Raw genomic sequence first — 27223 nt, 5'->3', positions numbered from 1 at the left:
GGAGAACATCATAAACGAGAGATTCAATTGAGTCTCCCGTGAAAACCAAATTGATTTGCTGATTAGTTTTTTGCGGGTACTTTTATTCTATTTATTGCGAACTTTTTTGTAATGTTTCCCTAGTGATATTGGAACAGTTTAATGACAATGACAGAGTTGACACAACGATTAGGGTAGCAATGCTTTCATTACTTCCTTTGAAGTGTGCGCATATTATCCCGAGTTGAGCAGCATAGATGGAAACGTCCCTGTGATTCCGATCATATCCTTTATTCGTACCCTGCACCTGCCGTTACATTGCAAAATGCTTGCAATATGCTTTCCATAAGAAGGTCTTATTAGGTAGTTCTTTTACGTGAGCTCAAATATATAGGAGCGGTATTTGATACGAAAGGGTTTTTTGCTTGCCGAATGATCGGCTAACTCGCGTTCTTTGTTAATTTGTGTGATGACAGGGATCCTCAGTCTAAAACTTATCTCGGGCTTTGATTCACCTACCTTGTGAACTGCCGGCCTGCGTCACGCGTGCCACTTTTATGCAGTTCAATATACTTAGCGTTCCTTTGATAAGCTTATCAAATATCACAGGAGACTAGTTATATTTTCCCTTCAGTTACTGATCTCTTCTTGGTGCTGCACTACTGTGCAAGTATAGGTATGAAAAGGCTGTAGACGAAAATCCCGTGTGCTCTTTTTGCTTCGTCGTGGCTATTCAGAGATATCCAGCCTTGGCGTTTGGTTGCTACAATTAATGAATTCAAGAGCATCCAAGCCACCTCGTGGTCCCGCTAGCCAGGATAGAAGAACAAACCCGCCTGACCGGTCTTGAGACAGGTATGATTGAGTAAATGAACCAAGTGAAGTTTTTCATCTTAAAGTTCAAGACCAGCACTAAATAAATACCGTAGCCAAATGATGCTCATTTGTGTCCCCGAACTTATCCAAAGCTGTCCCTCGTCTTGACGTGATCCGCCTTTTAGAATTTGAGTACGTCATCCACGGTCTCCAGTATAGCATGTGTTTGCACTAACTTGTCATGTGCCTTGGTCATTTTGTTGAATCAGAAGGCGCAACCTTCCGTACTTTCAAACAGGCATACGAATGCGCGCAACTTATGGGCTAGTTCACCATTATAAAACTAATTTTACAGGAATTAAGAGAAGTAAAATAGTAGAAATTTGAAAACGGAATACCACGGAAATATTCAGTTTCATAAAAGCAAGAAATTTGCATCCTCCATCCTGGCAAAATGAGTTAACAGTCGGACGCAATTGTTTGGTCCTTGGAGCTTTGTTGTGTCAGCGACATATTTTAACCATGAGTTTTGGTCCTGAAGCATTTTATTCAGCTTCATTTCGTCATCTGCCTCTGAAAATGTTGGGTAATTGATGATCAGCTGCTGGTCTACCCGGTACGCCAATGACACCGTTAGAAGCCGACAAACTCCCAAAATAATCTATGGTCCCAACATACACATCACACACATGTTGCCCTGCTTCATTTATCTTTCATTTGTTTTACACATTTGGAAGAAATGTGTGAAGGGGAATGGCCAGTGAAAATTCATTTTCCTACAGCTGCTAATTGAATTAGCATGTATGGGTACTAATACCAAAGGCCATGGATAAACCAAAGCTGGACGCATTCGAATATTCTTACAAACGTGGACATTGCGCCACAGGCGTTGATCATGATGTGAGCAACAGAAGTATCCAATATCCCGCCCACATTAAGCTAGAGCTACCAAGATCATTTCAAGGGTTATAACTATAGCAATTCGCATATGAATTCTAGCGCCGTTGCTAAAATACGCAACACCAAATGATGTTGGAATCCAGGTGACGTTTGAATGGCATATTCGTAGGCAAGTTACTTTTCAGTGCACGCAGAATCACAATATCGGTCAACCATGGGTAAGCTTTTATCGCATTTCACCTAATGCAAACATAAATGGTACCATTATATCTCAAACTCGTACGATACCGAATAATCATTGGGCATGTGAAGCACCTCAAACGTTTGCGGATCCTTCCGCAAGGATTATCTCAGGGAGGTATCGATAACAGGGGGTAACCGCCAGGTTTCACACAAGATATAGCTGGACCAGTATTCAAACATTTCAGCGAAGTCCAATGAAGAATAGCTTTTTTTACTTTTTCAGTCAGTCTAGCTGTCGACTAAAGTCGTAGGGACAACCGCACGATGGCTTAATCACTGAGTAATGGTTAATTCATCACTGGAGATTTGTGGGATAAACAAGATCAAATACAACCAAGTATGCCTGTATTAATGATCATGTGACGCGCGGAAACGACCAGAATGATGAAATATGCTAGCGATCAAGATGCAACAACTGCCTGTAATTGATAGAAATGGGAGCTGAGAATACCAGGAACAAAAACGGTTCTTTCTATATCATGTACCAACTGGGTGAAATAAGGACGTAAACCAGACAGTGGGTACAGAGGCTCTTACTTGATAGTTATGGAAGAATGGAAAGAGGAAGTATCAAATCTTGAGACCAGAAGCTGCAATATATTGACGCATATTGGAAGAGCTGAGTAATCTCAGTCCTTAAGGTACTGACAAAGCGTAAAGCTGCGTAGGTGTTTGTAGTCAAAGTCAAAGTGTTAAGGGTAAAAATCTCGCTGGAAGGCAGCACGCTTTAGTAATAATTGGAAGACAGGAGCAATTAATACTGATGCCTGGCCTACTCACTTGTTGAGGCGAGTTGAATGTAAAACTCGTCAGTTCCATGATAGATATTAGTTTGGAATACAGATTGACCAACAACGCTAGATAGCCAACACTAATGTGACAAAAAATACAAGGCACTTTTCAACTGATCAAAGTAGACGAATAGCTGGAGTCCACAGATTGTTACAGGAAATGAAGCTTGGAGACAGATAGCGGTGACAGCTTCATACACTGTCATTATGTATGAAGAACTCAGAAAACTGGTTTGACCACGCGACCAGCGAGGACTGGCAATCTGAGATCCTCATCATATATAATGAAGGCAAACGTTGTGTTGGCGGTGACCTCTACCTCCGCCTGGTCGTCTGTCGTTGACGCTGTTTCGATTTCTTGTGCCATGTCAGCATTTATTCCGGATTCGTCTACAGCCATTACATTGATCTGTCTCCATAGATTGACAAATAAACGGTCTGAGCCCGTTATACCTGCAGAAAGTAACACAAAACGTATTTAGTTTACTTCCTCTTTTGTAACCTGCGATAACAAATCAGTAATGGTATTCAGTGGACACACTTCCATATTACCACCTCTAATATGCTTTCACTCGGCAAAAAAACTGACAAAGTGCAAATAAATAAAGACTGGCTGTTCAGCCAGTGGCGCGGAGGGTGTCAACCTAATCACCTCCACATTTCGCATCCAAGTCGACAAAAGCCTAAAACTTGATATTCTTATCGCGCTTGCTTAAAACACGCAACTGCTTAAGTTTAGAATTTTTTTAATGGTAACCGTTTACTTCTGGTAGACCAGAATGCTGTCATTTTAGTCAGTTCAAATGTTGTCCACTGCAAAGACGATGCTCGGTTCTGCTGACCCATTCCATCTGCAATTTTCCTCTTAACTAGGACGACCGTTCAGAAGAGACCATTTTTTAAACGTTTTTTAGAACGGCCTCTTCAAAAACACCAGACAGATTTGTAGGAGACATAGGTTACTCACAATCTAACCATTTGAACTCGGCAGTTGTGTTATTACTCGGCAAAGCTAGGATCGGTACTTCTCAGTTCTAATAAAGAGCCTAATAATCACGGTTTACGAGCTTAAACGCTTAGCAATTTAGCAGTTTACGCATGTAACTAGACAACTCATTCTTACAGTCTGTTCAAACCATTCGAAAGATGTAAACGCCAAAAGGTTTACTCGGCCTGAACATACAGTTTATGAAACTATGAAGAGTCCTAATACTGATTCAGCATTTTCGGGCACCAAAGGTAGACGAACCCCCTAGTTTCGCTAAACAGGCGACAAAATGCGTTTGCTTGCAATTTACATCACAAATAATGTATTGGTAATGCGATAATAAAATACAGCAACAGCTCTAATATCATGCCAAGTGAAACAGGATGCCGTTTTAAAACTGCGCATCTAGTTAATCAACATCATAAACGAGCGTAACATTTAAATCTTATGTTGATAACAAGGTCATTTTCTAATTAATCCAATTTACTAACTGACAATATTTGTCCAGCTATTGATGCTTACCAGAAAGATCGGCTCTGCCCTTCCGGAATAGTTCATACACCATAAACTTTTGCAGCGAACTCATCAAGTCAAGTATGCTTTCCAGTTTGAACTTTGGAAGCTTCAAAGAGACCACACACTCCTCTTGCAATACGGTCACAAAATTCATGGGATATCTTCCGTCCAACACTTTTTCCATTCCAGACGTGTTTTTGTGGTCAGTAGGCACAATCAGAAAAAAGGAGAATCGTGTGTTCTGTATGAAAACAGATGATGGAATTATGTGGGCGTGCGCAAATTTTGATCACAACTCCCGTCGTATTGAACAAATTAGTAAAAGTGAGCTCAAAGTATGTAAATAAATCGGGATTTTTCTAAAACGTCGGAATGTTGAAATTTTCTTAAGTAACTTCTGCCAGAATTAGTCTTCCATCCGGTTACGGAAGTACATTGAAGGGTTCATTATATTTTGATAGATTCATTTTTAACATAACTACGGCTGTAAAACAGCTAGTGATTTTAAAAACAAAACAAGTTGACATTATTTTCTAGGGTAAAGAATGATAACTGTTTCTTCTTCAAGGATTTGTCCTTGAACAATTGATCTTAGGTTATTCCAGAGTTCTCCTTTGGCTATGGTAATCCCAAATCGGGAAGTGATGGCAAAAGCACTAATTTGAAAGTATTTGGTGATGCCAGGATATCAAGTACACCTCTCGATTTCGGTAACCCTCGATTGCAATATATTTCGGCGAATATATCTAAAATAACTTCAAAAAGTCTTCAGCAACCTTCTAAGTGGTGAATTATGTGTAAGGCAATAGTAACGATCCCCCTTTCTCACTCAAGCTGAGGTAACTTGAAATGATAAATATGGATTGGGCTTTTGAAGAAGTATGAACGAAAACGTAAAATGTGGTCAGTCAAGGAAACTCCCGGACGGATTCCTCTTACAGGTTACCGAAACCTTTAACCTGATCTACCAAATGATTTCACAATATTAACTTGTGATTTTAAGAAGTTATGACTTCAGATTTCTCTAATTTGACCCCATCATTGGTGCATATTCTTGGTCGCGTCAGACCTAAACTCACCAATCCACCAGCTCAAACGCTTTTACGAACCGACAATTCCTTTTCCGGTTGAGCCTATCAATTCACTTAACGGCGAGTCAGTTGATACACTGCAACATTTTCACACCACTTATGCTGCTCATCACAAGGTTTTTGAAGTGTTCCTTCGGCTACACATCGCGCAATACAAGGCAAACACAGCGCCACCATAGGTTCTCTATCACACACTAAGCCATGTGAATTTCGGAGCTATGCCAGATAAAAACGTCAGTAATAACCCTATAGTCCAGCCCATAGACCAGCTAGTAAGGGATTGAATCAATGCACCAAATCCACAAATTTACACCAATCTAGCCGATTGTGCACTTGTACCTGACATGAGGTATTTAATTGCTTTCTTTTCGGCGGTTTCTCGAGCTTTTGCCATGGAGTCCTTTCCCTTCGGAAGCCCTAGTACTCGGTGGTAAAGTTCTCCAAATCTAATGTTGTACTATCCTCACAAACCTACGAACATTCAGCATATCTACCCACCAGAACTTGAGAGCTAATTCTTCCACTTAGTCAACTGGACACGTGATTTGTATGTTTTTATGTATGTTTTTGTTAAATGCCAACAAAAATAACATCCAAATCACTATGTTCGTAATAAGGCATAGGGGAAATCTGAAAACAACATGGGAACCGTGAATATACTAGCTAGTAGTTGCTCGCGAGGCTGTTGATCTGCTAGTGGAGCATGACAGTTTGAAGGGACGTCATCTGCGCTGCATAAGGTCCAGGAAACATCCCTGTGTAAACCAGCGGTTGTGCGTTTACTTGTGTAATCCGAATGAAGACGGATAAATTCCACCGCACTCATCGACCTTAAGGAGAAGGCTAGGTCATTTATGATGATCCTCACAGGGAAACAGTCAAAATTGACTGAAGTTAACTGTTAAGCAGTTTGGTTTTCTTACTCTTGCAAGCATTATGCTAAATATTAACAGTTACTTTAATGTTTCAATAAAGATTCCGCTCACCTTGAATGGTTTCCGAATGGATATGATTCCCATTACATCAGATCTCATGTATAGCATGGGTTCTACCACATGCATCATTGGGACATTCACCCGTGTGCCATTTTTTAGTATGAACTGTTCCGTTTGTACTGCCGTGAAGCCATTTTTCCATAAGTCTGTAAAACAGCATTGGTAGTCAAAGAGCTTCCATAGGAGAAAAATATAACCAAAACCTCGGATATTTCGGTTAGTAGTTTTAAACAGTAAGGCGACTAAAGAAGTAAATTTGGTCAGTAACTGTTGGTGGTTAGTTCTTTATGGAATATACCTTGCTACACGCACCATTCTCTTTCTGAAACCGTTCGTTTCAATTTAATGTCCTCAAGTAGTCCCTGTCGTAGGGTATGAACACATCTCCTTGAGCAGTCCCACACTCATGGAAGATATGTGCAAGTTATCTCTATTCAACAGATTGGACACAAATACAAACTTAAAACCACGTTATCAAACTGGGTCAGATCTCAGTTACCGTATTACAAGTGGAATCTACGAGAGCGTTTCCTATCGAAACTTAAAGATTCGGAAATATTAGTCTTGCGATGAATTGTAAAACTGCAGACAGTGCAGAGTTGTTGCATTTAATCCCAGTTAAACAACGTTGTTTTCTCCGTGTTTTTTCTGTGAGATATTTCCGCAAAATACTACAATGCCAAGGAACGAAGGTATGCACAGACACTTTCTGAGAGATTTTCTGCAAGTGGTCTGCGAAGATATTTTTAGGCAATAAAGAGACTTCCTAAGATCCGGCCCTCATATTCTGCAATATTAAAAATTTTGCGCAAAACCAAACGTCGGAGAGTTGTGCCATTATCCGTAGGTCGTAGACATTTTTCTTTTTGTCGTTTGAAAGCCAGTCGTTTTAAATTGGTACTGAGTGCGAGGCGGACGAAATGACTGGCTCATAGTTAGGTGTATTTATTTTTCTCATGATATTCAAGCATAATGAACACGCCAGGCGACGCTGATTTTTGGCATCTCCTTCACCACTGAAGTAATACCTGTCGAATCCGTACATCTGCGGCATTGCAACTAATTAACTTGCCTTATTTGGTTTATCCTTCAGGAATTTTAGCTAACCCATCGTTTTTCAAATACTGTCTTCTAAAACCCATAAATTGTATACACTCCGAAAGCGCGAACTTTGTGCACAGTAGTCGCTTTGCTTAAGGCAGATTTTGTAGAGGCCTGAAGCTATGCGTTAAATTTCTTATCATCTAGCTTGCTTCAGCTGACTTTGCATGTCCATCTCCATCAAACATTTTACCACCAACAATAGAAATAAGTGCCTTTTTTGGTTTATCCTTCAGGAATTTTAGCTAACCCATCGTTTTTCAAATACTGTCTTCTAAAACCCATAAATTGTATACACTCCGAAAGCGCGAACTTTGTGCACAGTAGTCGCTTTGCTTAAGGCAGATTTTGTAGAGGCCTGAAGCTATGCGTTAAATTTCTTATCATCTAGCTTGCTTCAGCTGACTTTGCATGTCCATCTCCATCAAACATTTTACCACCAACAATAGAAATTTTAAAAGTGCCTTTGAAACATTTTGTGGCAGGTGAACATCGGTAGGAAATCAAGGATATACGTTATATATAAATCGCGTTATACAATTAATAGATATCATTTATCAGACAAAAACCACGTAACATATAAACCCAGAAAGTTTGTTTACATATTTATATACATATATATCTGCTTCAGTAGACAGATGCATCAGCAATTCAGTGAAAATATATTTAGGTTTTTGTATTATTATTTATATTTGTGGTTATGCAGAAGTTGAATTTTAAGTTGCTTTGTGATATCAACATGTACGCTACATAGAAAACACCTCTTTTGATATAAAATTCAAAACTTCAGAACTCCGCCTGAGGATATATCGATTTCATAATCTATTAGGAAAAGAACAACAATCCTAATTACTCAGGCATTCTATCGAAGACAAATGTAGGTGCAATTCCACACATTTGCACGTATCTTTAAAAACCCACAGCTACCGAACACTATACTACTCTATCAGCAATCCAATAAATTGGTGTGTTGCATACAGAGGTTTTTCACGAAAGCACAACAGCACTGTGCCATCGCACAGTTCATAGTGAACGAAGAAAGCTTTGAATTCTGACCATTCGAATACGACAGAACGTTTATGGGACGATGTTTGGAATAGGCGGATAAGCAGACAACAAAGCGAATGGTAATTTCATATCTCAGGAACCCTTACGACCTCATGGTGGCTCATACGTCAAACACTGCTTTTCGCAGACTGGTCTCAAGACCAAAGAAAATTGTGAACAGTTTCTAAAACAACGCCATTAACCGAAACCACTGAAATATATATGACAAATTTTTGTTAATTAAGTTGCTGAAAACTCTTCAGAAGACCGCAAGCCGCTTCGCTCTTGTTAGAACTCAATAGGCAGGTGCGTTCTTTTAAATTTTCGTTAATCGTATATCCCACATAAACAACACATTGTACGCAATTAGTGGAACGTATGCATTAGCAAATTAGCTTACTGTTACAACTTAACGCGGCCAGTTTTATTTTGAGAAGGCCGGGTGGGAACCGTGTGCATGGAGGAAGATAATGTAGCTGCCAGAAAACACGCCCCATTCATGTGAATGTCATACACATCCACCAGAGGATCAGAAGTTCGATTCATAGCTAGTACAATTCTTGGCCAAGTAAGATAAAAGACCATCCGAATTGTAGCAAGCTTGGTACTATACGAATAATTCAGATGACTGACTTGACAAACTGCTATTGGTCTGGACAGCCCTGTGTGCAAAAGGCCGGTTGCTCAGCAATGATGAACAAAACAGTGACAGACTGGAATCAATCTTCAGCAGCGTCAAAATAAAACAGCATACGAGAGGTCGATTTCAGAAATTTCGTACCCGGTGACAGCGAGAAATGAGTTAATTAAGCTCGAAGAACGCATGTGCGACAATCTAGTTGGAAAGTAGCTAACAGGCCAACCCACAACATTGCATATGAAACAATCAATCAAATGTGAAAATTAGTTTCAATTGGTAGTACGAAAATGAACATTTTCACTGAACGCCTTCGCTTCACAACGATAAAATGATAACGTTACAAAGGCCGACGATAATACTTTTGCGATCTTATTGAGTAACTCAATAACTCGAAAAATTGACGAGTATATCTAACATTACATATTTTGCATCCGGTGGGTCTTTATCTTAGACCTATCGAATGATGATAAAGTGTTAGACAGAAGGCGTGCTCCTTATTTAGAAAATGTAAAAATCCATCAAAATCTGTTTGCGAACTAAATGGTGAAATCATAGTTCTCATTGAATTCCGTATAACATTTAAACACAATAGTGCACAACAAGTGCACGTGAATCTACTGCTTTTTGCATGTTATGATCATAAGACAAATGGAATTAAGTGCTGTTTGTTGAAAAAAACTTGACTAATACTTAAAATGATGTGTCATCATACGGTTTGAGAATGTTTGACCAAATGGACAGTGGTAACTATTTTACAACTGGATAACTATGATAGCAAGCAGTCCCACTAACGGAGCACTGCTTCCATGAAACTAGATTAATGTCCTACTTAGGCGGTACAAACTATTTTTTATTTTCATTTTTTGAAATATGGAGTTTTTCACCATTTATGCCATCGGGATAATAGTTTACTGGTCGTATATAACCTACCGATAAATGTCAGCACGTTGACTAGGACAAGCCTTGACGACGGTAATATTTCTTCTGGACTTTGGAAGCACTGTGGAATTCTTCCATATGTTTCTCTCTTAAGCCATACATTTATGAAACGAGATGCCTCCGTTTTGTTCAAAAAATCCACCTACAGCAGCAGAAAAATCATAAGAGAAAATCTTGCTTAGAGAAGCTACAAAAGGTTTCATTCTGATTAAATGGAAGAACATGGCAAATGCTTCTGGCCAACAGATAACTTGTTAACTTAAAGCTAGGGAATTTAACTTTCTATCAGGGTCTAACTTTCCAATACGCCATAAACCTGACTCAATCTCGATTCTTTATGGAAGCACCATTACTATGCATATCCCCAGAATCTCCTGAAATTCAGTCGAGATTCTTCAAGATTTGGTCATCCAAGGTAAACGGCAATTGACCAATATCGAAAATTCAACTTAACAGTCAAATAAACATAAATGAGTATATACAACTACACCGTTTTCTCAAAATATCAGCCGACTAGATTGTTTAATCCTTTGTTCTAGGCGAAACCCGTAGACGCTACCGTTAGACTACATGTGTAATAAATATGCCGCTTCATTTCCTATTCCATCTAGATATTACTTCTTTGCTTTTGCCTCCGATCGTTCTAACCGATCAGTGGAAAAACAAAAAAACAAGCCGATACATCGGAGTTAAAAAATAGTCCGTATTCAATATTGCAAGTGACATGGTTGTAAACAAACTGGGTAATGCACAGGAATCCCGTAGGTTTCGAAAAACCCTGAACTGAAAATAGGTGACTGTTTGTTCCAAGCTTACGCGATGTAATTCCATTACTTAATTTCGCACATTTGAATTGGCGTTGGCTTATATGTTCGGTGTAACCTGCTAATAAAATCAAGTCTAAATTGTGTCGAAACATTTCCCAAATTTTACTTGCGCTATATCTTGGCAATTACTACTCATAAGGTTGCTGAAAATTCGTTGACAGCAACCTTATGAGTAGTACATTACAAAGATATACATGTATCGCCATATCTCAAATATCATAACGACTAAAACATGAGGTGGCCTGGTGCAGCAAATTCAGTTGCCTGGGAACATCACAAACGAGAAATTCAGCTGGTTTCCGGGTGAGTCTCTCCAAAAACAAAATTAGTTTGCAAATGAGTGCATGTTCGCTAATTTACCCGTGTTCTTTACATTACACATTCTACTGAGAACATAATGGCTACAGTGGTTGTTTAAAAGATCATAGTTTTATTATTATGGAGGGGTTATTTATAATAGTTTTTGGCTTTTCGCAACGTGGGAAAGGTATCAGGCCGTGGCGTGTGCATCAGCATTTTGAACCTTGAGCTCCCTCTTTCTCCATGTTATGTGGACAAAAACGTATGTTCTGTCTTCAGGAAGTATCCTCTTGAATGTGATTCGTCAAGTTAGACTGCCGTGAACAATCCACACCAAATCTCATATCAGCCGTAATTTTTTCTGATAGGATCTGTGTGGGTGTGGATATTTTTATTCTTTCATGTCACTGGCTCAACTGCTGCTGCCGCTTCAGATCATACGGAAAAACAGCTCAAAGCAAAGTATAATTATAAAAGGAACAGTATCGAAATGACTCTAAACCAAACCTAGAAATCTTACCAACCTGCAGGACGTGCGTAAAAAACTTGTGCCATGTGGTCTTCCTGAAACTGGGCTTGATGTTGTAATTATTTTGAATAAAAATTCCATTGTTGATTTGGATGCATTTTGTCTTTTTCCTGTGAATAGTGGTTTCTTCCTTGGTGTAATCATTGTAGAGCTCGTTGAATAGGCCAGCTGCTTCGTCAACAGCTGGCTGTAAGTTGAAATCACTGATACCCGTTTGTAGCAGCAGTGCGTGACCAATTTCTGCACCGGTTCTACCTTTGGCTCCCCCGGAACCAAGTAAGGTAGCCAATAATAGCACAGCATTAATCGGAGAAGTTAGAAAGTTCTCATCCAGTGCTAAAGTTTAAAACGGGAAAATTTCTTGTGAAATGATCAGAAACTGAAGTCTGAGTACACGTTTAGTACCGAAACAATATATATATATATATATATATATATTGTTTCGGTACTAAACGTGTACTCAGACTTCAGTTTCTGATCATTTCACAAGAAATTTTCCCGTTTTAAACTTTAGCACTGGATGAGAACTTTCTAACTTCTCCGATTAATGCTGTGATATATATATATATATATATATTTGCTACGAATCACGAATCTAGTGTAATGTGAGACTTCCCGGTTGTGTATTCATAGCTAAGCCTTTTTCATAAGTATAAGATACAATCCCAGCCAATGGGTAAATGTACCTTCCTCCAGAATTGGGGAAACTCTTAGCGACATGTTCGCACCAAAATTCAGATTTAATCGGGTAAATTTGTACCAGATGATATACAAGGGAGTTATTTCTGGGATCCGCAGTACACTGTTCCAAGGAGACCTATCGGAGAACCAAGTGGCTTTTATGTGTTCGTCACAGTTGTTTGTTTTCGACACTTTTTAGCTTGCCAGGGAAAATCCAAAACAACTCTTATTTTGTTCACTAGTAAGGCTCAACTGATAGAGCAATGCTTCTAGTGCGTCTTGGTAAAAACTGATCCGTTACAAATTTTTGCGGTCTGTACATTACAGTCCCAAGTTGGATAGTAACGGTAGCGTTTTACCTCCTACCATGGAGTTTTATTTTGCAGCTACAGTAATTTCCATCAAACGTCCTGCCTATAAAGCATCTGTCTTAACCATAAAAAAGTTGGCTCTTAGTAGATTTTCAAGTGAACGTAAGGACTAATATTCCTTTTATTGTTGGGATCATAACACGGTAATCACCAGAATGTGTTGCCTCAATATAAAGTAAATGAATCCAATAAAGCAATGATGTGTTGCGATGTTATCCTAACCGAGAGTTGGGAACACGACCTGGTCATCACGTTAATCGTGCTGTCTTAAACCCGAGAACAAGCTTTCTGCTATGTGGCATAATTCTCACACGGAAAAACATTCCGTTTGCATGTACAGCTGTTGTTATTAATGGTATCGGCAGCCTTGCAGGCGAATACACAGATATTATGTTTTCAGGCCCAATTCGAGTTCCTCTGCCTAGTAATTCATTCGCGATAAATTTGACCTTCACAACTGCACCAAACGTAGTGAAATGCATTACCAACTCTCTCGTAAAATATCCAGAATAAACAAAAGGCAAGAGCAAACAAGAATTCAAATCATTAATTCTCTTAATAATATGAATCTGCCTCAAAAGAGTGTTGGTATCATGACAACTTGCAGACCACTACACACGTTGGGCCACTCAGAATTACTGTAACTCGGCTGGGTCCCTCTGCGATATCTCACATGCTGCACCAAGTGAAATATTCAGCTGCATCATTTCGGCATATCATAGGGAAATTATCGTGGACGAGACATCCAACTTGGAGTTACTTTAGCCTCTTGTTAGCATCAGCTTAGGTACATGGAACCGTTTAAGTGGAATATGGGGTTTACGAAAACTCGGTAAATATCTTCACCTGATGAGATCCAAGAGAGGCTAAACCAGTCTTGGACTGTCCAAACGCTTGTTGCAACTACGATAAAACTTACAGGCGCCGTGATGCACTGCCATTAACCGAACGGGAGTTCGGTAATTAGTGTAGTCTGGCTAATCAACAGACAATTCACGGATACAGATACTTAGATACTCACCTAGCTTATGGCTGAACTCTACTGGAGATCATTTCCTCGTCAGTGCGGAATCGGATACGTATGGTGTTTGGCTTACCGGACACTGATCAATCATCCGTACAAGCGGCACACCTATAGGGGGTTTTCCAAATAACTGAAGCATTTCCGTTATATTTCATCTGGTAAATCAGTGACGTGCTTGATTCCTAACCTTTCTATTTCCTCGGTTATGTCAATAATACTTCAATTTATCACCGCTTCTGGCGGCAAACCAGAGGGAATAAACTTCTTGGGTGGTCCAAGTATCCTCCTCACTACCTAATTTTCTAAGACTCCGCCTCTCTCCGTCTCTCTATGCATAAATGGTTCCGGTGTCGTTGACATTTCGCTCTCGCGGATAGTTGCCTAGCTGTCAGGACGCATCAACATTTTGACCTACTCAAAATCCTTAGAACAGTTTCTTTTTTCTCAGTCCGTAACTTTATTTTTTGTATTCGTTTAAATCATATTTGCTAATTTCTTATTGCATGTGTTCTTCGCTGATACAATTTAAGTAACCTAGTGAATAGTTTAATTTAAGAAAATGTACTGTGATATTTCGAATACCAAATAAAATATGAGTCAACCTCTGCCAGCACATTCAGTTGAAAAATACCACAAACAACGGATACAGCTTGGATATAGTTCAGTCTCCCGTCAAAACTAGGTTCGTGTGCAATTAAGCGTATTTTTCAAAAGCAACCTTTTAGTCCGTAGTAAGAAAAAAGTGGTAATTTTGTAATTCATCTCCAAGCTGGGAATCTGACGCACATCAGCTAACCCTAAGGATGTGAAACTTAACGCAAAATACTGAATACCGTAATTTTTCCTATCTAGGCACTCCATGAAACATTCATACTTGCGTAAACCATAAGTTTGTGGCTATGAGACCGGAAAATCTATCATCGGTTTAAAATTCAGCAGACATAATGTTTTCGTGTACATTTGTCCGCCGGATAATAAATAGTATTTATAGACCTAGTTTCTATGCTGGAGTGCTTGGTTCTTAAATAGCAGCCCACTCAAACGATATTTTCGATTCCTTGAGATCTTCGTTTATTCTGTAGTTGATTTTAGTGGAACTTAAAACCCATGTTGTGTTACAGTGGATCTGTGCTCCCGTCCTTGCATTTGGGCCAAGAATTAAAATGAACATAACTATGTCCCCTTCTGGAAAAAACGGACACCCAGAAGAGTGAAGGTAAAAATTTACAATACAGCCAACCGATTATAGTTCGCAGTTTTCTGAAAGAATGACGCCGTTTTCTACGAAGTGTGTCTTACACTTGCCGATAAAACTTCAAGTCCAGTGTATTCAAAAACAGTGCACCTAATAAAGTATACCATCCGAAGGATTTACCGATATTACGAAACATTTGTAAAAGAAGACACTCCGTATTAAGTACGAAACCTGTAGTTGGTTGACGGGAATTCTTCTGAATGCTATTCAGGGCTATTGATACTTGCCATAGAGTGAGAGCAAAATAGATAGCTTACGGAACTAATTTTGTCCGGAAAACCGGAAATGGAACTAAAACAAGAATCTACCCGGAGTTTACATTCAGTGAAGAAGGGAATAACTAAAGTGCAGTCTGAAGTTCGTAAAGGAAGCTTTGACGGGGAATGGTAGGTGGTCAGTGAATATGATACGTGGTCCTTTGTTAGAATAAACTTGACAAGCTTCCGCGATGCAGTAGTTAATCGCCAACGAACCCTACCAGGCTAACAGCATAGAAGACGCAGTTCAAATTTCAAGTAGTAGTTGTCTTAAAGTAAAGATTTGAAAAATCCCATTTTTGCTCATGTATACTTGCAAAACTTACAAAATTCAGGCGTGGTTCTCGTTCTAAACATTCGTGTCGGCCCATCCAACGGAGTGCGACTGACGTATCCCCCCACTGGCTCACTGCGGAGACACATTCGTTGAATTGTGATCCTGCACCGAACTCTCGCAATTCTGAAGCGCACTGCAACTTATGCGAGGCTTGTCCAATCAAACTGGTGAGGATGACCTTGTAAGTTTGATTTTAGAATATGACAGGATTGAGCTGTCATTAGATAATATTTTACTGCCTTTTTACAGCAGATTTTGTTGCGCTAATGAAGTCACAATAGGTGTTATTATCACGCGTGGGACGGCTAACGAATGTAGAATCAATAAAATGTCGAAAACCGCCCAAAGTTCATCAAACGCCTTGTTTATACTTGACCGAATCACGGGACACAATCATACAAATGATAGAACGATTCTGGAGCGATAGTGAGTAAATCAAAACAATATACCAATCTGAGCTCATTCTCCGGAACCAAAACGACATACAGGTGCTCGAACCTACCTCAAACAGTACATTTGTTTTCGTTTACAAAAGGTTAAACTCTATACCATGTGTGTCATCTACTCTACAGTTTTACCTTTCGATATGATTCATTTTCATAGTCAAGGTTCTGAGTTGAGTTTCTACAAGAACAGTTTGTTTCTCTTTATCAGTGTTAGTGCACAAGACAAAAGTAGTCAATTCTTTCTCAGAATCACACCAAAGTGTAATCCCCGGGATTCGGTGTTAGTCATGACTTTTGTGAGAATCCTGTAAAATTAAAACCCATTATTTGACTACTCAGGTCAGCTGAATTCCGGATAGAGTTATTTGCACGGGGTAACCAGAGAGACAGAACAGTATTGTTTCAAGCCTAACTGTGCCATTAGCAGATCAGGCAACCTGCTTATTGTGTACGATATTATCTTCGAAATTCAAAGGCATATCTTCCATTATAGGTTCTGTAACTTGTTCGAATTCCGACTCTTTGAACAGCTGCGGTGGTGAACTCAGAATATTTAAATTTGAAAGTGTATGGCAAAATGAGTGCTCTTCCCACACTGCAGTTACGTGTGGTTTGTTTCAGTACAAAAGTGTAAACAAAGTAAAATGGAATATCGGGTATCACGCTGCCTTATTGTTGAACTATAGACCCTTAACTCAGGCTAGTTTTGGTTGGCTCAGAAGCGAATTTTCTGTTTTGTGTTGTCCAGGACTTTCCAGAAACGTCCTGCATACTAAAATGAGGATATTGAATAGACGTCCCTTATAGGTGACACAACTACTATGGTCATACAACTCAAACAACGTTATATTTGACTGTCCCGTTTTACTGTGTGTCGACGGATGACGGAAATGCTTGTCTCTGGCCGGCGACATGATGCTACCACGATGTCGTCTTTTGGAAAAAAAATGAACACGCAGGAGAATAAAGGTAAAAATTTGCTATGCAGTGTACCAATTCTAGCTCGCTTTCTTCTGAAAGGATGACGCCGTTCTCATCTTATATTTGCCGAAAAACATTCAAATCCAGTGTTAGTTAAACTCAGTGCACACAATAAAGCACATCATACGAAGGAGTCATCGCTATCATGCGTCATTTGTAAAAGAAGACATTCCTTGTTTAGTGCGAAACATATAGTTGGCTAGCTGGATGCATCTCATTGCTACTCAGGACCATTGACACTCGCCATAGAGTAAGAGCTGAATAGCCAGCCTATAGAACTATTTTTGTCCGAAAAACCGGGGATAGAAGTAAAAGCTACCTGGAGTTTATATTCAGTGAAGAAGGGAATAACTAAAGCGCAGTCTGAAGTCCGTGAAGGGAGCTTTAACGTGGAATGGCAGGTGGTCAGTGAATATGGTACGTGGTCCTTTGTTAAAATAAACTTGACAAGCTTCCGCGATGCAGTAGTTAATCGGCAACGAGCCCTACCAGGCTAACAACATAGAAGACGCAGTTCAAATTTCGAGTAGTAGTTGTCCCAAAGTAAAGATTTGAAAAACTTACAAAATTCGGGCGTGGTTCTCGTTCTAAACATTCGTGTCGGCCAATCTAAGGGAGTGCGACTGACGTATCCTCCCCTTGGCTCACTGCGGAGACACATTCGTTGAATTGTGATCCTGCACCGAAGTCTCGCGATTCTAAACCGCACTTCGAATTATGTAAGACTTGTCCAATCAGACTGGTGCAGATGACCTTGTAAGTTTGATTTTAGAGTATGAGAGGATTGAGCTGTCATTAGGTAATATTTTACTGCCTTTTTACAGCAGATTTTTTTGCACTAATGAAGTCGCAAAAGGAGTTCCTATCATTCGTGGGACGGCTAACGAAGGTAGAATCAATAAAATATCGAAAACCGTCCAAATTTCATCAAACGCCGTATGGTGTCTCGTACCCAGTGCTCGTACATGCACTCAAACATACAGTGGTGTTTGCCATGGGTGACACATGTTTTACCTCCCCTGTCAATGGTTTAAGGAAACGGTTGTTCGCTCACATACTCTGCCTAAGTGCAGCTATATCGGGAGTAGTTGTGGAGACCTCGGTAAGTTACAGGGCGCGTTTTGTGGTATGAAAGTTTTATGTGTATATCGGACTCGCTAGACGATGTTAGTATTCCACTGTTCACAAAACAGTGAGTTTTATCTATTTTTAACCACTCACTGTGTGATGAGTGTGAGTTCGTTTTAAATCCACAGTAGATACGCCGATTTCCGTAGACAAAAATGTGAAGCTGAAAAGCCAACAAGCATTGTACAGCCATGTTGAATCATCAACAGGGCGAATTTTAGGAAGATCCAAGGGGTTTCAAAACCGTGCTTTCCGTGCTATTAGGTTGAGCACAATCCTTCAGCAACGAACGATGACCTTAGTGGAGATTGCTCGAATGGGATGTTCACTTCTCGAGCAAATTATTTCTGATTCTGTGTCACTTGTTTTTCCTTATTGGAAAGAACTTGGAAGATAAGATTTTGATTCTTCTGAGCTGCTATCAATACAACACAAGTAATTTTATTTGAAGGCCGAACTGACATTGACCCAGTGGATTCATATGAAGCCAATGCTTTGCAATCTCTGCATCTGGAAAGCTGTTGCAAAATGTCCGGTACCTGTCTTTACCGCTCGGGTTGAAGGATTGCGCATTCGTTTCCATTGGACTCAAGCTTAATCAGAACCCAGGGATGAAATATTTGACTAGCGTACTTAAACACATTTTAGAATTTCCATTCATTTTCTGTCCGAAGCTGGATCCCTCACAGAGAGCGGAGAATGGCGTGACGGTGAATAATTTTAGAAGGATCCTACGTGGCCAGCGACGTGAAAGTAGATGAATACTGATCGACAACGAAAGGAAACCCTTGTTAAAAATCTTGAAATGTTATAAGAGCCAATCGGTCTGTTGGGTTTCTGCCTAATATACTAAGACCCTAATACAGTTAGCGACACAAAAATGTTTTCCGTACTGTTTTTCGCGATAGCCTAAACGTTGATATCTGCTCAGAATGGAAAACATCGCAGTCTCTATGAGCCCTCCTTATCTAGCAGCGTGAATTAAGGACACGTGGTGAACCATCTTGTCTAAGTGCCGTTTAACTTTACAGCTGAACAGCCTTTTTTACCCGAATGATGTGCTTTTCAACCGCTGGCTGAATGGTATTAGGTTCAAGTATCCATAAAAAGCTTCGATATTTGTTGACCTGATGATTCCCGATGCGGATGAAGCTGTGCAGATATCTTAGCGGGTGAAATACAGTGGCGTGACAGAGTCATGAATAGAATTTCGGAACCCCATGCCAACACTATAACTCTTCTACGTCAAATGTGGAGATTATTCAACTAATTCCAACCATTTCTCACGTACTGTGCAGATTATGCATACGATAGCAAATTTGACCCTTGAAAAATTCAGAAATATAGGTCGAAAATTAACAGTTGACTTTTAGAACTTCTGGATAAAAGAAGCTCAATTAGAGAGTGCCTTGAAATCTGATTAGAAACGTATCAAGCTGAAGAATAACAAGTAAATGCTTTGGGATCGTTTATGAATTCGAATCGATTTCCTGTTGGACTATGCCATTGACAGCATGGAGTTGGTGCTCGAATATACTGAAGCCACATGTGAAAAACTATTAAAAAATGATTAAAAAGCAACACAAAACTGATGCGGGGATCAGACTTATCCGTGTATTTCATTCACAGCCTCCTTTGATAGGATGGTAGCGCCTTTCAAACTGATCGCTAAACGTGAAGCGCACAAGAGTACAAAAATCTAAATATAAAATTTCAAAAGTAAATGTGGCGTTTTATTTTTATAATACACGTCCCCAAAGTAGACAAACGATTGGCCTACTCTTGCTAACTAGAGAGCTTAGCGTTAAATGGGCACCCAACAAGGTCGTCATTGGGCAGTCAAAACCTGGATGAAATGAGAAAGACAATTTTTCATGCTCAGCCTTGGCTTGACGTTACAGGACGAACATGGATAATTTAAATAATATGCCACGCGATGGACAGTTTGTAACATGCCGTTATTCGGATCGTCAGCACGATACTCAGGACCGTAAGGGAATGCACATTTCGTCCCACAGATATTGATGCCGATCATCGTATGAGAAGTGGTTTCGAAATGCCCCCAACTGTTAACATTGATCTGAAGTTAGAAATGGAGTAGAACCATGGGGGAACAGATAACCCACGTGTAGAATGTTCCCTTCCAGGTCATAATTCATACTTCAATCCATGTTGTTGGTATTTTCACACTGAATACTATCAACACAGTGCTTTTTCTGACGAAACAGAGAAGGACGCATTACTGCAATGCCTAATTATACCTGGATTTGGATGTGCTCAAATGTCCAAAACCACATTTGATGTTTTCGGTGGTTGGTGAGAACGTTTTCTCAAGCCAGGAAAACAGGAATTTTCGGTTTGTCTGTATCAAAATTTCAACTGTACAGCAAAGTTCTATAATCTCAATCCGGAACTTTTATCTCCAAGTTTGTGAGGCAGCTCAACATAATGGCAAAATATTGAAGGGACTACAAATACCACGTTTTCAGAGAAACATGTGACCAAGTTGGTAAACAAGTAACATAGATAGGCGACGCTAGATACATTTGAATTCTCAGGTTTTAGTTTGAGTTAAACATTACAAACTTAGCTGTGCTGTTTAATGTATACAGGATGTGGACTATACGATTACGATCTCGCTTCCTGTGAGAAAAACAAATACCTCATTAATCACGCGGTCATTGTGTGAGCCGCATCATGAATCCGGTGGTGCGATGCGACAACTAAATACATTGTTTGATTACTTGACACGACTGATCGTAGTCTGATCTTGCGTAGCATCTTAGGCGTGATAAATTTGTGAAAGGGATATCGTTTTCAAAAATGAAGTTTTCAAGTAATCCTCATGTCTATGAGGGATTATGACTAGTGAGTCGTGGACCAATAGCTCCGTTGTTTATCAGCCTGTTTATATAACTTTTCTTAGTTTAGTAATTTCTTATATTTAGTGTAGTCTTTATGCATTCTTATGTTCACCCACTAACAGATTTTGTTCTTTTCTGAAAAAATATGGACAAAAAGCTTGAATTTCTTGATGGCTTCAGGAAAACACCTCGAATTATGTTCAACTTGACACCTCTGTTTTATGACTGAATGACACTGTCAAATGCAACTTGATTTTTTTCAGCGGTCTACTTGAAATGGAATCTTCGTAAAAACAACGGATATTGGGTGGATTTATTAAGGAAAAATATTACTGTGCGTACAAAATACCAATTAACATAGTTACGGATGTTTTCACTTGGGCGGGCATAGAATTCAAAGCCTTGTATATTAGAACACACTGATTTGACAATATCCGGCGACCAAAAAAAATCACAATATAATGATTTTTCACACCGGTTCTCCGAGGAAACTTTTTTTGCTTCATGCAACCATTTTAAACGTAAATTTGCTTGCAATATCATTTTGCCACTTCCGTGGACCATTGGATTATATTTTTAAGCCAAATGAAAAAGTGTAAAAGTATGATTACGGAGATTTTCTTCTCAGGGTAAGAATAGTACCGTCAAAAATGCTAGTGTAGTTTACGGAAACATGGGATGCCATTCGAAAAATCAATCAAACTTTAGTTGACCATTAACCGGTCAGTCGTTTCCTGCATTGCGCCATCATGATTCCTAGGGAGTTTTAGGAAGGACACCGTAAGTATCAATACAACATAGGGTATAAATGGGTTGACTCACTGAAGCATCTCCTCGTGATGCCGACTGGGTAGCCTGGACGTTAGTCTGGGTGAGCGAAGAGTTCGCTAACTCCAGACAGGCCTAAGCGCCCTGTTCGGTTTTGCTGTGCTGCTTACTTTCGACAACGTACGATACGAATCATTTCCGCACTGTCCTAACCAGTACACAGGATAGACTCGCGAGGCTTACGTGTGAGAAATGTGCCCATTGCTGCAAACCGGAAGCTGGCCTTGTGCATCACAATCGAGTTCATGTCCATGAACGTCTTAGCACGAGCATGGTCGCCCAATTAGCCTGCGCTGATTGTTCCCATCTATCTCCGAAAAAAAGGGCCTGGTCACCATCGCCGGTAAGCATATTCCACCCATCATAATACAGATAAGCATGGCCTAGTTTCGGTGTCTGCTGGTCCAAACGGTCGCTCTTGCTCCTGGCTAACAATCCATATCCATCGTGTGACACGCAAACCGCACGATATCGGGGAGGTAGTTTCTTGGTCGGTCGGCTATCAGCATCAAAAACCAGGTTACGGGTGCTTAAATGGCAAGTAGATTTGGACGAATCATCATCTGGTGGCCCTGACCAAGCCATTGGTCAAATAGCGGCCTATACGTCAGAAGCTGATGACCAAACACGGTTTAAACAAACTGTGGGTTGCGCGTTTTACACTTGGAATCCTATGCTGACCGTTTGTTTGCTGGTGATGAGCTGACATTTGCCCGAGGGTTGCACTTTGGTATCATGACATCGGATCAAATACTGTTACTTCTGGACATCAACGCCCCCAAGACATTCGCAGACACGTGAAAAACTGTATCCCGACGTCTCCGTCAGCTAGTCTATCGGGTGTAGGGCAACCTAAAACAGGTCCACTGAGCCAACTAAGCTGCCATGCAGACCCTATACCAGCATAAACGGAAAGATGCAGCGTCTGCTGTGCTCGATGGGTCATGGAAGGATTTATACCTGGCAGATGTGATGATGTGACGCGTGCTCCGTTAAAGCTACATCAAAGAATGGAGATGACAAAGAAATACCTGATATTGAGGCTGACATATTCGCTCCTGCTGGTTGAATTCTGCCATGAAAACACGCCCAACAGGTTGGACTATTACATTAGGCAATCGATTTGTGGCTGGCCACGTCTACCGAAGTACCCTGATCAGCTACATCTACTTAGAGAAACAACATGCGTGACGTGCTATCTCAAGTTTGACTGCAACCATCCCAATATGGTGCGGCGTGTGTGTGGAAGAGCTTACGCACACCCAGTGCTGAGTATTCGCGGTTGAAAAAGTTATTCGGGATCTCACCAGTTCGATCTGTGTCCAAGGTGCATGCGTAAATACTAACTGTACCCTCTTGGGGACAAAGCCTGCTGAGCAGCTTTGACGGTCGTGGTTTGCAAGAATTGATCACTTCGCCTGAGACAAATCGATGACTTGTGTTTCCTCAGATGTCTATCCGCTGTATCCAGCTCCGATGCGACCTGCTTTGGACAACGGTCAGAAGTGCCTGGTATGGTCATGTTGACCAGACAATACTCTGCCTTGGAGATTGACCAACCAGAGTTTTTGAAGCTTAATCTGCAGTCCTGCTGGAAAATGCACGATGCTGGATGCGGACGTGATAATCGGTTTGCAGTGGAACTCTCAGAAACGTCTCCGACGCGTAGGATACACCATCTGCGAGGAGTAATGAGGATCAGCGTAGGCATCTTTCATCAGGTCTGATCCAATCACGGGAACACGGGCAAGTGTGATAGACAAAAGCATAGTTTCGGCTGGGTGCGGAGCACCCAGAAGCAGAAAATACGGTGCTGGTTATTATCCCCTCGCCATAATCTGAGACTTATCTGTAATTGACGCTGATGTCAACATTTTGGCAAAGCAATCGATGATCATTTCTTATGAAGGTATATGCTCTCCTCAACCCGCCGAGGCTGTTATTAGACTGGGACTTCCTAAGGTCACAGTTAGGGGCTTGTCGTTGCTTGAAGTTTGTGCCTAGTGTGCGAGTTTTGACTGTGTAAGCGCCTATTGCGCCTTGTTTATCATTGTTTGTTCTTTACCACATACTCTATTTCAATCAGCAGTTGGCTTAACTTCGGGATTTTTTTCTATTTTCAGCCGAAAGATATTATTTTGCTCTGATGGATGGACACCTTGCCGAAAAGCGCACGCTATCTGTGTATGATCCGCTTGTAAAAATGTGAACCAAGCATCAATATTTCGGCTCAAACCAATCACCGGATATCAGNTCAGTTAAGTACATGGCATTCCTGCTTGTTGTCGTTTTCAATCGATGATTGATTTACACCGCAAGATATGTCAGACGATAAATCAGACGATAAAAGACGATAAATGAATCTTCGCAAGTCACATTTCTGGGAGCGGAATTCCGTCCAAAATTCAGTGGAAGTCAAAAGTGCCATGATTTCGCAAGAATGTGCCATATTAGGAGGAATACATTCATTTGCATACCAATTTTGGCTTTTGCCGGAGACCTATCCGAAACTCAGCTGGATTTCTAGTTTATAATGAGCCCCATAAAGAGTAAAACCAGCCGTGGGCTGTCGAAGAGCTTATGCATAGTGTATCATGTCTATAGATGTATTATATTTGTTATCATTGATGGACGGCTTCTCAGGATATTTATGACGTGTCTCCTGTATATGTTTCATCTCGTCTAATGGAAGAGTACGTGTTTTCTATAGTATTATCCACCAAATTTAGTACGAAATTTATATTCACTAAAACACGATAAACGTCAGGAAGCATTTCTTCCGATGAACACTACTTTTCACTCCTTCTTGATACAATCAGTAGAAAACAACTTCAAATTCAACCACATGCGCATTCTTTCAACCGACATCTTGTGACATACGCTGCGATTTCATTCTGATATCTTGTGTTCACCCGTGAGATCGTGAGATCGTGACGCGCATGAAACGAACGACATTCAGGAGTATCATTGTCGTTAAGCTGTGTTTGTTGCAGCCTGAAAAATCCAGCTTATATCTTAAACTAAAATGGTTTGGTCGTGTGGCTATGGTATGGCTATAGTACATTCAACCCCTGCAATTACTTGCCATATGTATTCATCTTACTTATAGTGCCACTGAAAGGATGCATAACCCCCCCCCCCCCGCGCTCGAAACTGAGGATGCTACATAAGACGAACCAGGGCCCGGGGACCTTTGCAAGCTCCTACTAACCTGTCATAACATAAATTAGCACATGCTTAGTATTACAAAGCCTTGCAACGCTGATTGTCTCCCTAGTTGACTTAATAAAGCAGATCAGTTGCGCACTCAATCATTTTAAATTTGATTATTCCGGGTTTTAGAGAGTAGCAAAATTGAGCGCTCCTATGATTCAACAATTACTTGTCAGATCATTTTTCTGCATCACTTTTACAACTGGATTATAAAATTTTACATCCTAAAGTGCATAGCATTTGAAATACAGAGGCATCAAATAAACTTCTTCATCCTAAGAACCTGATAAAATACGGGTGAGTAAATAGGTATGCGGCCATTTGCTTTACACAACCCTTTACGAATAGGCATACTGCTGACCTAAGAATGGTTACCAAAGCCACTTCTCAAATTGCAGTCATGGTAATGTCGCTCTCCTATGACTTTCGCTTGATTCAGTTTTGAAAATCTATCTTGGACCGGTTGCTGAAGTCATTCATCGAAGTTGCACAAAAGAGGAACGGCCATTTCACAGAATAAGCAATTTATTTGGAGATGCCTACACATCAGATGTCAAATGAACACTCGGAATAAATCACAGAACAGCTACATAATTGTAGTAGATAGAATGACTGCATGCGGCACATTGGCCTCAATGTACACACCAGTGTAAAAATTTGAATGTCGGCTCTTCACTCAACACCAGCTTTGCGACGTGGTACACTTCTTTCTTAGCTTTCTTAGCCAATCGTTAGGTAAATTGGATAAATGGAGGTTAAATTCCCTATGAAAGAGTCCGTTTAATCAAAACTGTGCGTTGTTTCCAAAATTATACCATGATCACCTCCACCTTACTTGCAAGCACCATATTACCAACTGGTGTGAATGGGGTGATTTATCCAGTTGACTCCCCCGTGACATTCAGGACTTGGCTTTCTGTACAGGACGTGCGTAACAGTACAGCAAACTTGCTGCCCTGGTAGTAGTTAATGTGGGCTTGTGCAGCCGTTCAGGAAACATCCCATATGAATTATCCGCTAGCTAAAATGGCCTGTATTAGTAGGAGTTAGTCTTGTAGGAAACCACTGAAAAGCCCTGAACTTCCTTAAATACGCCCTCAAGTTTACTATCTAGGACGTTTCTATCCTGCATCTTATAACGAAGGATCCTCCATCCAAAATTCCTCAGTTCATGCGTGTGTGCCTTCGTCGTCTGTTTCAAAAATATCCACCAGCCGCGGTGTTCGTGAAAGATATTCCAATGATTCTCCTCCATAGAACTTAGAACTGAGAACTACACATCCGGACTCCGACTTTATGGTTACTCACCCGTCATCTCATGCGATGGTAAGTCAGTCACCAGTTGATCACCCAGCGTTAACGTAACGTATGTCCAACAGAACGAATAAGCCGTCCAATATCTGTCCAGCTGACTGTTACACAATCTTAACTCCGTTTGAACAAACTTATTTTATTCAACACATAGACTGAGGGATTCAGTCAGTCCTGAGGTTTGAAGTGCCATCAACACATGGTCGTCTGTATTGCTCCATCAGAGGATTCACTTTCACAAGCTTGGGAAACTTCTACGAGCTCTTTCGAAAGGCCTCTCCCAAAGTTAACCAATATGCCGACAAATGTAGGTCAGAGTGAGAATGTTAAAATGAGCAAGATTAGAAACGGCATGTATGTGTAAGGCGCACGGGAGTAAGCTGAACAAATTATGCATAATAGGGTCACTCACAAAGGTAGAGAAGATAAGAAAACTGCCTAGACTACGGATGTTGTATTAAAGTAATGACTTACCCTATTCATCTTTAAGGGGTGAATGTTGGGTATGGGCATGGGGTTGTGTGAAGAGATGTCTTGCACGGTTCTTTGAGGGCAAATCATAACAAGCGAGCCGCTTAACTGGGGATGTCCATCTAGGCGCTCTGGAAAAGACGTCGTCTATAGGATAGGAACGACGTCCGCAAGACACAATTGCAAGATACACACTTTCGTGGGCAGAATTCTCATCTTATGCCTGATAACCGCTGTCCTTGCCCAGGAAAAAACTCACAATTACATCAGAGTACAAGCCAAAATGAAATGTTTGCACAAGTTTACTACCACAACAAACGAAAACCCAGTAAGACGATGGTTGCTGTTGCCACT

General features: G+C 40.4%; 1 protein-coding gene across 1 annotated transcript; it reads right to left on the bottom strand.

Annotated features, from left to right (window-relative positions):
- Positions 1-2287: 2287 nt before the first annotated feature.
- Positions 2288-17715, bottom strand: T265_05905 (hypothetical protein; the record flags this gene model as incomplete). Its single annotated transcript, XM_009171040.1, has 6 exons — positions 2288-3182; positions 4240-4474; positions 6311-6465; positions 10038-10188; positions 11698-12038; positions 17619-17715. The coding sequence occupies 6 exons, from the start codon at positions 17713-17715 to the stop codon at positions 2950-2952; spliced, it is 1212 nt and encodes a 403-aa protein (XP_009169304.1).
- Between the last annotated feature and the right edge of the window lie 9508 nt (positions 17716-27223).

The sequence above is a fragment of the Opisthorchis viverrini genome, assembly GCF_000715545.1.
Source record: "Opisthorchis viverrini unplaced genomic scaffold opera_v5_115, whole genome shotgun sequence".
Lineage (NCBI taxonomy): Eukaryota > Metazoa > Platyhelminthes > Trematoda > Opisthorchiida > Opisthorchiidae > Opisthorchis > Opisthorchis viverrini.
This window is presented reverse-complemented; position numbering and strand designations above follow the sequence as displayed.